The sequence below is a fragment of the Planococcus citri genome, chromosome 3, assembly GCF_950023065.1.
Source record: "Planococcus citri chromosome 3, ihPlaCitr1.1, whole genome shotgun sequence".
NCBI classification, from domain to species: Eukaryota; Metazoa; Arthropoda; class Insecta; order Hemiptera; family Pseudococcidae; genus Planococcus; species Planococcus citri.
This window is the reverse complement of record NC_088679.1, coordinates 55,405,580-55,419,714: the sequence shown is the minus strand read 5'-3', so window position 1 is coordinate 55,419,714 and position 14,135 is coordinate 55,405,580. Positions and strand designations below refer to the sequence as shown.

General features: G+C 33.9%; 1 protein-coding gene across 4 annotated transcripts in view; it reads left to right on the top strand.

Moving 5' to 3' along the window:
- mim (missing-in-metastasis) overlaps window positions 1-14,135 on the top strand; it is a 102,361-nt gene that overhangs the window by 39,157 nt on the left and 49,069 nt on the right. For all 4 annotated transcript variants that reach the window (XM_065357680.1, XM_065357681.1, XM_065357679.1 and 1 more), the window contains exon 5: window positions 12,944-13,035. In XM_065357680.1, the coding sequence (XP_065213752.1) occupies window positions 12,944-13,035 (92 nt within the window). The remainder of the gene's footprint in view (window positions 1-12,943; window positions 13,036-14,135) is intronic.

The following is a 14,135-nucleotide window of genomic DNA, read 5'->3' as shown; positions in this document are numbered from 1 at the left end:
ATGAGGCCCGAATCGAGGTGTAACTTTAACTAAAAGCGCATCGAGGAGTTGAAATAAATTCGTATTTTGTACTCTATAGTGTAAATCTAGCTGGTGCGAGTTCATGCCAAAAGCCAAGACATATATCCTACACTACACTGAGCACGATATGTCTTCACTTGGAAAACATTTCATCGTATACTAATGATGTGGAAGAAGAAAAGGAGGTTTTCCCGCTTCTTATATCTGTATAATTTCATCATTTTAGTGACATGAGGATGCGGATTGCTGAGGAGGAGGAGGAGGAGGAGGAGAAGGAGATGAAGAAGAAAAAAGGAGAAAAATACTACTATAAAACTCGACTTGAGTTTAAGTGCAATGGAAAATATCACCCGAAGCGCACCGATATTGTGGCAGGGTGTGATATAAGAGTAAGGGGAGGTGAGGGAGAAATACGTTTGTCAAGCTGGAAAAGTCAAAACGATAAAAATCTTGAAGAAGAAGAATACTTAGCGACGATGGCTATGGCGAGTTAGGAGGCGGTTATTTTTAAGGATACTTGTGGAAATTGGAAAATTTACTCGGCAGCAGTTGTACTCGCGTATTGTGCGAGCGATTCGAAAAAGCAAATGGGCTGTTTAGTCGTAAAATTTAGAAAGCGTTGGGATGAGTCATAATCGCCAAGTTTACGACTCAGGACTCGGGTCTTTTTTCTCCGCTGGAGTAAGGCAGACTCTCCCGATGCATTTAGGCGATGGATATTTTAAATAGTTTTCGCGTACGCGGTACTGTGTGTGTTCTGCGACCCGGCACAAGACTATACATACAAGTACGAGTGCATGAGCAGACGGTAGCGGAGCTGCAATAAGGATAAATCTAGTGTAATAGCGAAAAGGGTAGAAAGTGGGTGAGGCTGCGATGTCCCTAAGCGCGTCGTATAATATTAACACATTTTACGAGTTTTTATCGGAACCGTACAGACGAGAGAAGCGGGTTTATTTGCGAAACCAAAACGATTGCTTACATTGGTTGTAACATCTGAGCTGCAGAGGTTCCTCTGTGGAGTGGCCAGACGTCCCGGAGTTATTTATGGCTTTTATCGAATCCCAAAGTATAATTAATTTCGAGTAATTCGCGCTAGATCACGGTTTATGGTTCAATGTATTTTTAAAAGGAAGCCAACTCACGATGAGATGTGAGTTTTTTTTTTTGGAAAAAATTATTAATTTATCAATCCGTGTAAGCACGTAGATTAATAGTGATTGGTGTGACGTATGACGAGGTTCGTGACTCGATTGCAGCATGCTTTTTTTCTCCTTTCGTATATAATTAGTCGTCTTCGATGGTTCGCTTTTTTTTCTAGTATTCGGATTAATTGATAGTTGAAGAAGAAAAAAAAAACGTCGTTTTACGTGTCAATGACGTTATTTTACGCGAGGTTAATAAATCCTCTTCGTAATGGGAAAATAAGTGATTTAAAGTTGCCATTTTTCCTTCTTAATGGCGTTTTCCGCAAGATGCGAGTATAGTAATATGAAAGAATGATTTTCTAAAATACTCGCTACGTGTTCATAAGCGGTCTTCAATTATTTTAGAGCCGTTTTGATTTGTTGTATGGTCATCGTTATCATAATTGGTGGATAGTTTTTATAGAATCGTGGCAACCAACACGATGTCAGAGGTTAAATGATGTTCGCAAAATTAAACGTTGTGCAACGTAATATCGTGTATGTGGTTCATTTGGTACAAGTAATATTGTAATTTCAAGTTGGAAGCACAACAACTGTATTTTTAATATTTATTTTATGCATTTTGCAGCATTTTTATTGATAAATTTACGAGCCAGTGGTCAATAGTTGCTTCATCTTACGTTATAATTGGCTGTGTAAATTAATGGTTCAAAAATCTGATCGATCAGAAGTACCTACGGTGGGTTGAAAGGTTGAGAAAAAGGAAAATAATTTCAAAATCCGTTTAATTGCGAAAGATTTTATCGTTCTTCTTCCTCTCCTTCCCCATTTGCTAATTTCTGAACCTCAAAAACCTATTGATATCCATGTTGTATTTTTTTGAAAATTTACAATTTTTACCTCCCCTTTAAAGCTTATTTCGTTACTGTTGATAAGCTTGTTTATTTTGATTTTTTTTTTAATTTTACTTAAGTAGAGCCCTTGTGCTTTCAGGAGCCTTGAAATTCCATTTTGAAAATTTATTTGTTGAAAAGATAGCCAGCGAAAGTATTCAGTATATTCCTAATCCTTTCAAATTTTTGTGATAACTTTCAACTTTCACAATCATCCTGAAGAGGAAAGCTTTCACCGTGAAAATTTGATTTCGAACTTGGAAATTTTAATTGTATCTCATTGTAAGAATTAATTGAAACGCCATTTCCAGCTTTACAGTTCCTCGATCCTTTTTTTTTCAATCTCGTTTCTACGTAATTTTCCACGTAAAACGAAATATTGAATTTACTTCATTTATTCGTACATTTCTATCATTTTCCATTTAAAAAGCAAAAAAAAAAAAGCATCATGGAAATAGAAGTAATTCTTGATTACTTCGAGTTCGTTGATCATAAATTTGAAAAATGTATCTTGGCGCGAAAAGTTAAAGCTCTGGACAAAATTCAAACTCTATAACGAGATGAAAAACTAATCTTTTTAAAATTGAAATAAATAAAAACAATCTTTTTCTTCGCTCACGCGAGACATTTCGCAATTATTTTCCTCTTTTTCCTTCTTATCTCTTTCTAGGAAAAAAAAAGTGGTAAAGTTGAAACTCGTCTAAAAACACATGTACCGATTATCTCCTCGTGTTTTTCAGAACTATTAATTTTACAACTTGATATGAAAATTTAGCCAGCGAAAAAAAACACCGAGGCACAAAAAAAGCTCGTATAAAATGTGAAAATATAAAGTTATCAGCGTAAAAATACTCTCGGGTGTGTGCGTCTCCGTTTGCTTGGCGAAAGAAGAAAAATATGTAAATTAGTAGGTACCTAAATAAAAACGATTTATTCTCGAATAAAAAAAAAATAAGGATCCTGATTTGCATAGGTTCTAGTTTATTATACCGATAACTTCATTCGCCTTTATGAAATTTCGCTGTAGAAAAAAGAAATTGATTACATTTTAGTAAATTTTGTCTCGCTTTTATCAACATTTTCATTAAGTCGACGAACATTTTAGTTTTTTTTTTGTCTTTTTTGATCAGATAATGAAGCTGTGAGAAAAAAAGTGGCTCGACTGCGAGTTAATACTTCATTGTACGATGAAGTTGAAGCTATAGGGAAATTAGTGCGGTCGCAGAGATAGGAACATTGATGATGATTTATTATGCTTCGTACTGGAACTTTGACGATGATGTGTCGAAGTACGTAAAAAGGGGTGGTGGATGTTGGTGTAACTGGGGACTGGGGACAATTTTTTTATTTAATTAACATATTAAGCGCTGCACTGGCTATGGCGCACGCGAAAGGAATAAAAATTACCAGAGGGAGAGCGAGAGACGTAGGATGGGTGGATTTTTTACGCCGCGGTGATGGGAATCGTACGCGATATCGTGAGAATTTGGCGGCTATGCACATACAGAAAGAAATTACATTGACTGAGGAAGCAACGTGGTTGGCGTTTGGAAATGCTGACACGTTTTATGTACAGTATGTCGCGAAAAGTTCACTGGTTTTTATAACTTTTGAGTGAAGAAGTGGAAAGATTAGTGTACGACTTGGTTCAAAAAATGAAGTTTTCGTCTACGTACGAGGTATCCCAAAAATTTTTATTTTTAAATTTCATTTTAATAAAATGCCATCAATTTTTGCCAATAATCATAAATCAACTAGTGAATTTAATCAATATTTTAAAGTTTTTAAGAATAAAAAAAACAAAATTGTGAAATATTTTTTCAAAAATGACGAAAATTTTGAAAAGAAATTTATTTATAGTTATTTGAAATTGTTTTTCTGGTATTTTAACAAATCCATAAGCAATATTCTCGAAATTTTGGCTGATTTTTCGACAATCTATGCATTATAATTAGGTATAGTTTTAAACATTTAGTAATTTTCAATTCCTTTGTGTCATTTCAACAAATTTTAACGATATTTCGTGCAATTTTGAAATTTTACTGGTATTTCATCAATTTTTCGTGATTTTTATGATGCTTCGTACAATTTTACTAAAAATTATTTCACTCCGATAAATTATTTTTCTCAATTTTGAACCATTTTTTGGTATTTCAAGCACTTTTTACGAAATTTTGTTCAAATTTGACGACCTTGAATCAACAACTTCCAGTCATTTTCATCTCTTTTTACTCGTATGGTATTTTAAAAAATTGTTGTTCGTATTTTTCAGTAAAATTTCGTCAATTTTTAGTAATTCTATTGTGATTTTGTAGTTCTTATGATACTTTCTGCAAGTTTTACAAAATTTCATTCCATTCTTTTCTTTTTCATTCAATATTTTATATGCAACTTTTGTAAAACTTATTTAGTTGTGTTTAGTAATTTTTGTGCTATTTCAGCCAATTTTTACGATATTGCTGAGTTTTTTTTCCTCAACTCAAATGTTTTATGTTGGGCAACCAATAATCGAAATTTTCATCTTTTTTTCGCTGACTTTACAAAAACACCTTTTCCAGGCATGAAACAAGGTCACTTAAAAAGTGACTTTGTCACTATTTCACTTGCAAGTCACTTTTTGTCACTATTTCGGCGAAAATGGCCAAAAGTCACTTTTTATAGATTTTGTCCTGTAAAACATTTTTTTACATTATATACTTAACTTGGATTTGGTCCATTTTTATTAGAAATACTGTTGAATATTTTATGACCAGTCTACATGATGAAAAGGTGGAACTTGTCTACTTCCCCTGAAAATGAAAAAAGATTAATATTATTACATTTTTTTTCTTCCCTATTTTAATCCTTGGATTTGGTCAATCTTCATCAGAAAAGCACTGCCTATGTCAGACTTTTAAAAACTTACCTATAGAAAAAGGACAAATTTCTGAATTTTGACGTTGAGAAACATTGAAGTGGACGTTTTGTAATAAAATTATGTCAAATTTTCACAGAAGACTTATTGACGTTCTGATATTTTGTAATAGAAGACTTGAAAACTTGGAAAAAATCGTCAAGAATCCCTATCAATGAGATTTCATTTTCAAGTTTAAAGCAAAAAAACATATCCATGACTTGAAACTATTTTTGCAGAGGAGACTTCACCTCCATTCCAAAAAAAAAAAATCAATTTTATGGATCTCTATCATCTATGTAGGTGGTGAGCATTGTAGAGGGGACTGAGAAAAGGTTTTTCTGGAAAAAAGAATCATCTAGAAGCATTCTGCGCACAGAGATGAAAAATGTTCACCTATAATTATGAGTACCTGTAGACATCAATTTTCATCTTTCTCGATACTCTTCAATTTTGGAGGTCTCATAAAAGAGGACCACTATCATTTGGAGGGCAAAAGGGTGCTTTTCTTGAAAAAGTAGTTAGGTATCTAAAAGTACTCTGTTCAGAAATGAAACATTATCAAAAACTTTGTATTGATATGGATTTTTCATTTTTTTTGTTGATTTTTGTCAACTTTGAGGGGCTTTATAGGTAACCAACATGATTTGGGAGACTGGGGGGAAGGTTTTTCTTGAAAAACTGAAAAAGTGCTTATTCAGAAAGATTCTACTCATAAATAAAAAATTGCAAAAAATTTCTACAGACATCAATTTTTAATATTTTTTTATTTTCCCCAAATTTGAGGGGATCCATGCAAGTGAGCATAAATCATTTGGGGGACCAACAATGGCTTTTTCTTGAAAAGAGGGTTATACATAGAACAATTCTAATGTGGAAATGAAATATTTTCATCAAATTTTCCATAACTTTGATTTATTATCATTTTTTGTGATTTTTTCAACTTTGAGGGACTCCTTACTAAAGAGCCAATAATGGTTTGAAGAGCCGTGGAGATTTTTTCTTGAAAATGGGATTATTTAGAAACATTGGTGAAGAAACAAAAAATTTTCATGAATAAAATTTTTTTTTGATTTTTTTCCCACTTAGGGGGCTACCGGTAGCACTTTTTTTTTTAGATAGGGGGGAAATAAAAAATAGGGAATTATTTTCTCACTTGAGGTCCTGTTTGGGGGGGGGGATCTGCAAAATTCGAACTTTTCAAAATAAGGTACACCCTCTCCCTCTAGTATACTTTGCTATGCTCTTGCAGGGGGGGGGTCCTAAAAAAATTCTCCGACGATTGCTACATAGTATATACTTTGCTCACATTTCTCAAAAATTAGGTCACTTTTTTCAAATTTTTGGTCACTTTTTTGCTATTTTTCAGTCACTAAAGTCACTAAAGAAAAAAAAATAGTGAGTTTCATGCCTGCTTTTCAATTTCTAATTGAAAAACTGGGAGGTCGAGGATTCAGGTTTAGTGCCACACCATTTGCTTTATCGTAGCTGCAGGAAAAACTGAGTGTGCCGACTGCCGATTGTTGGTATTTTGGAAGCATAAAATTGCAGGGTATCTAACAAGTAGTGAATGTAGTGAACAAGTAGTGAATTTAATCAAAAAGGCAGTGAAGAAATGAAAAAATTCAAACGCGCAACAAAAACCTTCAAATCATTGGGGGAAAAATAAATTTTCCGGTTCAACTTACCTAGTTGATTATTTTATTTGTGTGTGTGGGACTGTGGTGAGGGTCGAGTGAAGTCGAGAGCTTTCTGAAAATTTGGTTAAAAAAAGGTACCTAGGAGGTAGTGAAAAAGTAGGTATTGATTTTTTCAACAAAAAAAATGAAGTCAATTTTTTTTCCAAAACTGTCATAAAAGTCTTGTTTTTAGCCAAACATTGTGAGAAAGTCTCGTTTTTGTTAAAATTGACTTGTTGACAGAAATTCGCAAAAAATCTTGTAAATATTTCTTGCCTAAATTAGGCAAAAAATGCCATGTTCTATCAAAATTGGCAAAAAATTATTGTTTTTTGTCAAAATTCCTGAAAAAATGATTTTTTTAAAAAAATTGTCAGGAAGTCCCACATTGCCAAAATTGCACAAAAATTCCATTCTTGTTCTAATTCCAAAAATCACGTTTTTTTTTCGCCAGAATTCTCAAAAAAGTACCGATTGTTTTTTACCTAAATTGGCAACAAGTTGTACTTTGGGTTCCAAATGTCCAAAAGTAAGTATCGTTTTCTTTGCTAGAATTGTCAAAAAAGTACTGTTTTATGCCAAAGTATCGAAAGTACCTGAAAAGGTCTTTTTTTTTTGTCTGTCAACATTGTTAGTTAGAAAGTCCCATTTTTTGGCAAAATTGTCAACAACTCAAAAAGTCTTCATTTTTTCGAAAATGTCTTGGAAATTACTACTTTTTTTGCAGAAAATTATTGATTGTTTCCCTTAGCTGTCCAAAAATGGGGGGTCGAGTAGAGAGCTTTCTGAAGATTTGGTTGCAAAAAAGTACATAGTGATTTTTTTCAAAAAAAAATTCGTTAGATACCATGAATTGACAAAAAATGATGATCCGAGTTATTTGCTGCTGGCATAATTTTGAATTAATGGCATCCAGAGAAGAGAGGAAAAAATTCATTTCTAAAATTTGATCGAAAATTTACTCATCATCTCAATGAAGTTGAATGTTTTTCTTACGAATGAGGCATCCCAATTAAATTCGACACTCAGCTCACTGATACGCAGTAGAAATTGTTCCTACAACATTCAAATCGTCTTGTAATCTTGGCCCCTTTAAAAATTGAAATAAACTTTTCAAAGAAACTGTGTAGCTAGAGCTACCACTTGTAATGTACCCTACAGATGGCACAGAAACGCTAAATCGACCAAATTTATACATCACGACGATACACAGTCTATTGTTATGTATGAATCTCTAGAAACCGGTACACACACCCTTAAGAGCAAAGTAAGTATCAAAAGAAACCGAAAAAACTAAAAAGGGGATCGCTGCTTTGAATACGTATAGGTATAGCGCGAGTACATCGGACTGAAGGAATTCTGTAACGTATTCCATAATATTCTTATATTCTCGCATGACCTGCGAGCAACTTCCCTTATAGCTGGTTTTTGGCTCGGTTTTGAAATTTATACAATCGTTTCACGAAAACGTTAACGTGACACGAATTTCTGAAATATCAATTTCCCGCACGCTGCGTTTCTCTATCTCGTTCAATATGCCAGAAACATTTAAGTTTTGAATCCTAACTATGCTAAAGCTGCTTAATAGATCCAATTAAAAAGTATACCTCTTGTACGTAAATGGGGAACGCTATCGTGACTTCTTGACAAACTATATGCACTTGCGATAAAGCTGCACTTTAGCATTAGGTAAAGAGGTGCCTTTACACTAGTATGCCAAGTGCAAACATGTGTAAGGGAATATCCCGCTAATACGAGTATTTTTTTTTCTCGATATGGCACATAGACATGAGTCTTATTCATATTCAGCGTGACAGCAGAAGACGCGGACAAGGCGCGTGTGTTTGCGCATATTACCACAACCGCACAGTATATACGACCATACAAATCCACTCATTCTAAACGGTACTCATTTATCACGTGCGCGAATACTTAAAAACAAACGTGTTTTTTTTTTCATTCTACGAAATGCAATGCACTTATATAACTTCTTAAACGCATTTAAAGTTCGTCTGTCGTACGTACGATGTACATGTACTCGCGCTTATCACTAGTGCTTCTACGTACAATGAGAGGTACGTGCTCGCGAAAACATAACGCATATTTACAGCATCGAGCATCGTCGACGACATTTGTGTACGGTGCAATATATTGCCAGCAAAGGTAGGGTAATGGCACACGCCATTACACAGTTTTATCCAAGCTCGTCCTCATCGTAGTACGCTACACACATCCCTTACGTTAATAATAGCGCCAATCGATTGCCTTATACATACCTAGTGAAGGAATCTCCCAGCACCGCCGACAAACCCTTCCTTATTCCTTTCGTTTTGCTCATTCTGCAACAGCCTAGTACCGCCAGCTCTCCTTAGCTCCGGCTGTCCCGGTCGTGGCCACCGCCACCATCGGCATCGTGCCATCTACCGACCCACTGTCTTCCTTAACGCAGCGAAATTCACGCAATCCCTATCATAATATTCTTCCTTATTCTTCGTCGTGTGCATATTCTACAATACGTCTCGAAAGTTCTAAATGAAATGAACAATTTTAGGAACGTTGATGAGAATTAAAAATGAATGAATTGAGGTTCGCCTTAACCCAACAGGACCTCTGGACAGCGAATAAAAATGTTTTGTTAATGTAACGAGAAATACGAATTTTTCATGTAGAAAGGATACCTGCCTACCAGATACACGTCTGTTTAGATTTTGGATACAACTTGGTAAAAATTAACGAGGGAAAAAGGTATCCCAACGAACAGCATTTTTTTTGAACCGGTTCAAGTTTAATCGAAAGAGTATGCAGAAGTTACTCACCAGTCAAAATTTCAGGTGTCAAGGTCAAAAATGCATTTTTCAATTTTCTGTGAATTTTTAATCTTTGGGTCACGTGTAGGAAAGAATCAAAATTTTACCAAATTCACCAAAAACGCTAAAATTTGATATGTACCTTATTTTCAAGCCCCCGAATTGATTGAAAACGATTTCAAACTGTTTTGAGCAGTTCTGGAGCCTCCAGCAGATTTTTGAGATTTTAAATTTCACAGAGAATTTTACCCAATGAAATGGGAAGGCTAAAATTTACATTATACCCTAATATCAACATGCTGAGTCCATTGAAGGCGATGTCAAGCCGCTCTGGAGTTTCCAGCAGTTTCTTGGAAATTCCAGTTTTCGAAAAAATACTTTAAAATTCGGCCAATTCAACTTTAGTAGGTACGTACTACGTATGAAACGTGTTTTATATTTTTGTTAGAGACTTACTTGACCGATTACACTCCATTTAGGGTTTTTGCCAGTTCAAAAATGCACATTTCTCCAGCGATTTCATAATTGAAAATTTAAAAATTGGTATATAATTGGTAAAAAGTGTCACTAACAAGTATCAATAGCTTTTATGCGTTCTGGAGTGAGTTTGGACGGGTTTCAAGAATTTTCTTTATTAAATACCAAGTTAGAAACCGATCTTTTTATACAGCACCAGTGATAACTGCGACTTCTAACCATTCTCCGGCTGGTAAAAAAAAAACAATTTCTTACGTTTTTTTTACCCTTAAACAAAACTAGAAAACTTTTTTTCAAAGGCTCATCCTTGCGTGGGAGTTTTCCATGTGTTTTCTTACGCATTTATCATGTGCCCTTATTGCTACGTATATAAAAAGAATCTTCGGTTTGGGAAAGTTCTAGTTTACCGTCACTTTATCTAAGCATCATTTTTCTTCTTCTCATCATCATTCTTCACCATAGGAAAAAATATCGAGGGAGCTTTCAAAACTGAAGGCGAAAACAACGCTTTCGTTTGACCTTGATTTGTGTTTCATCAATTTTGGATTTAAATCCAGTCAACGTTATGAGAATAAAAATTTTCAGTTATGGTTGGATTTGGGTTAACCAATTTAGTGCGTTGTTTTCATATCATTTTAAACACATTCTACATTTTTTTTGCAAATGGTAAAAATTTGGCTTAATTTCATTATTTTTTGAGGAGGGAGGGAAAGGGAGAGAAAAGCACGACTTTGTTGCAATTTTGTTTCAAAATGCAGGACTTTTTTAAAGCAATTTTCGCAAAAAAAAAAAAACTAAAATTTTTCATTTTTGAGTAAATAAAGGGTAAGGCTTTTCGGGTTGATTTCAACAGGCAAGTGGAACTTTTTGCTTAATTTTAGTAAATAGCAGAAATTTTTTGTTAAGGAAAAAAAGACTCCAACAATTTTGAAAAAAAAATGGGACCTTTCACACCAATTTCCCCCCTCCCTCCCCCAAAAAATTGGAATTTTTGAAAAGAGATGAAGAGGACTTTTTTTTACTATTTTGAAGGGGAGAGTAGGACCTGTTGCAATTTTGACTTAATTTTCAATGTTTACAAGTCTTTTTTTCTGTATGCTTTTGAGTCATTTTTAACATATTTTCATAATGTTTCGTTCAAATTCAGCTACATTTTAATGAATTCTGCTAAACTTTTGTCAATTTTTGATATTTTTTTGACGATTTTAATACTTTTTTTCAGCGTTTAGTGTAATTTCAAACTCATGATAGCAAAATTTTTTTCAAATATTTATTTTAAAATTAATGTCATGTTTTGATGTTTGTTTCAAAAAAAAAGTTTTAATGTGTCAATTTTATTCAAATTTATTAAAAATAACACGATTACAAATCAGTTGAACCCTTCAACTAATGAACAAAAATCAGACTTCTGGAACCCACTGTACCTCTAGGAAAAGAAAGACTTTCAAAATTCTCGCATGTTTACATTAAAATGAGTTTTATTTTTGTTATCGATGATCGAGATGATGTCTTGGACGTATTAGTCGAATGTACATTTATATCTACCTAACCTACGTACAACAAAGTAATTGTAAAACAACTTTGATGACGGTCATAAAAATTTGAGAAAAAGGCAGTGCTCTCTTAATGGTCTCATGAAACATGGCGTTAATTTGATTAGATTATCGTCCCAGTCTATTTTAAATTTAACTCAGTACTCGAAGTTGATGTTCTCGTACTTTGTGGTGATTTTAATTAGCGAAGATGTATGTACTAGTACCTGCGTAGGATTCTAGGAATTGTGTGTTGGGTAATGAGGAAATTTAATGCAGTTTTTACGCCTTACGAGTGCGATTATCTTTTTTTCTGTTTCATTATAACGTGGCTATTAATATTTTTTACGCGATATGAGAATTTGATAAATGATTTTCGGTAGTAATTGGGTTTTTATTTTAGGGCATTATTTGTCTACAGCGAATTAGTTAAATAGAGTGGCCTAAGGTAGTCCCCGGAGTTTAGAATTTTTCGCAATGCAAATGAAATTACCATCAGAGAATCCCTAGAGAAAGGTTATTTCGTTCGTATATTTAATATTTAGTGCAGGTCAGCGAAGAAAAAGTGTCATACGCGGAAATAATAAAATAAAGTATTGATAAAACGTCGTCCGTAACACTGTACGAATTTACTTAATTTGAATACATACATACTCGTATATCGAAGATGGTAAATTTTATCGATATTTATTAAGACGCTTATGGTACCAATTGACCGAGTATCACGCGGATATATTTGCCAAATCATCTTCAAACCTCTACAACAACTGGTCCCATTTCACTAAATAGTAAATGGAGATTTTAAACGAGGTATAATTTGAAACTAGACACAATGAGTTCCTTGTTTACTTTTTTTTTCTTTCATTAAGTAGTACGTGAACTTGAGGGAAAAAAATCGTCGTCATCAATTCATGTCTGGAGGTGTTTCTCCGCAACCGTTGCAATTCGACGATTAATTAAAATGAGAAAAGAGCGTTCTCCGGTTTTATATTTCTTTGACGTAATTTTTATTAAGGAAGTAGAAAAGAAATATACCCGAGATGATCCCTATAAAGTTTGTAATCCAAAATAAGGACGTATTTTCAAAGAGCTCGTTTTGGTACCAAGATGAATTATCGAATTCCGCGTTTACCGATATTCGTATACTTTTTCACACGTGACTAAAACTGGTTTCTGATTCATTAGTTTACAGCTAATCTAATGGAGATTTCGATGCATATAATTAATATTTGCCAAGTTGACTAGTTTTTTCCTCTTATTCCAAAACAAATACCAATTTTTGTAAATAAAAAAATGCAGCCGTGTGACTGTTGCGGTCATGTGCTTACTCATTATTACTTTCCGAGTATTATTTTTGCTTACGATGAGACAAGACTGTTGACTCGTTTTGAGACACGCAAACAACGATCTTTCAGGATCTTGGTTTTTACGTGTTCGGCAAAAAAATTATATAGTTTAGGATTAATTTGGATCATTTTTTTTTCTTGTTACAGCGCAATTACCGAATGTTTAGTCGCTCCGTTACAAGAAAAATTAGAAGATTGGAAAAAGACTGTGGTTAACATTGATAAAGAACATGCCAAAGGTAAGGTTTATTTTTTCATTTGTTTTTCAATTATATTATAGCGTAATACTAATGAGATGTTTAGTTTGATGTTTGATCTAATTTGAGCCCTCTCGTACGTATAACAAAGCAGAAAATAAAATCACCAAGAACTGATCTAGAAATTCCATAAAACTTGCTAAAATATTTTTTGATGTCTTAATTGGATTCATAGGAACACAAGGGCTGACTCACGAAAAAAATAAATGTCGCAAGATTTTGATCAAATTCTGGGGATACCTTCATTTTGAGTTGAAAATCTCTCAGAAAAATGTTTAGCTTCTGAGATGCCCCTGAAGGGGAGATATGGGTTCTCAAATAAGGGGCATTTTCGAAAAAATCGTGGTTCTTTTCGCTTTAATCCCTACCCAACCTGTTTTGGAGGAAATTACTCAGTTCTAAAAGAGATTCTGCGTTGACCTAGGTCATTGCCATCAAAATCCAAGGTCACTTTCAGGGTTCTACTGAGCGTTAAAAATTTGCAAATCGTCTATTTTTGGGTAAATTCGTGTTTTGAAAATATTTTCTTTCCAAACATTTCGCATCAATTATGCCAAAACATCAAAAGATATCATTTTCTGAAACCGAGAAAATATTTTGGAATACAACTGTATCAATTTTTGGTCGTTATTTCCAATTTTCAAAAAAAAAAAAATGTCAAGATTGTTGGCTGTTTTTCTAGATTTTTTAAAAGTGGCATTAATGATCAAAAAATTGGCACCATTATGTTCAGAAGATAGTATTTGAGAGATCCTTGCGTCGACCTAGGTCATTCCCCTCAGAATCCAGGCCAGTTTTAGGGTTCTACCGAGCGGTTGAAAACCAACAATTCGTTTTATTTATCGAGTATGAATCAACCGAGTAGGTAGAGGTACGTACGTTAAGGTGAATTTCTTCTCAGAATTCGCAAAAAGAACGCCATTTCTGGCTTTTGCCCTGTTCGAATCGTCGAATCTATTTAATTTCGTGATACAAATACCTACCTCTGCGTGATAATTGATTGCAGCCTTTTATTATACGAGATACTATTGTCGGGGTAAAATTGAAAACAATCGAAAATTAAGATATAACTCATTTGAATG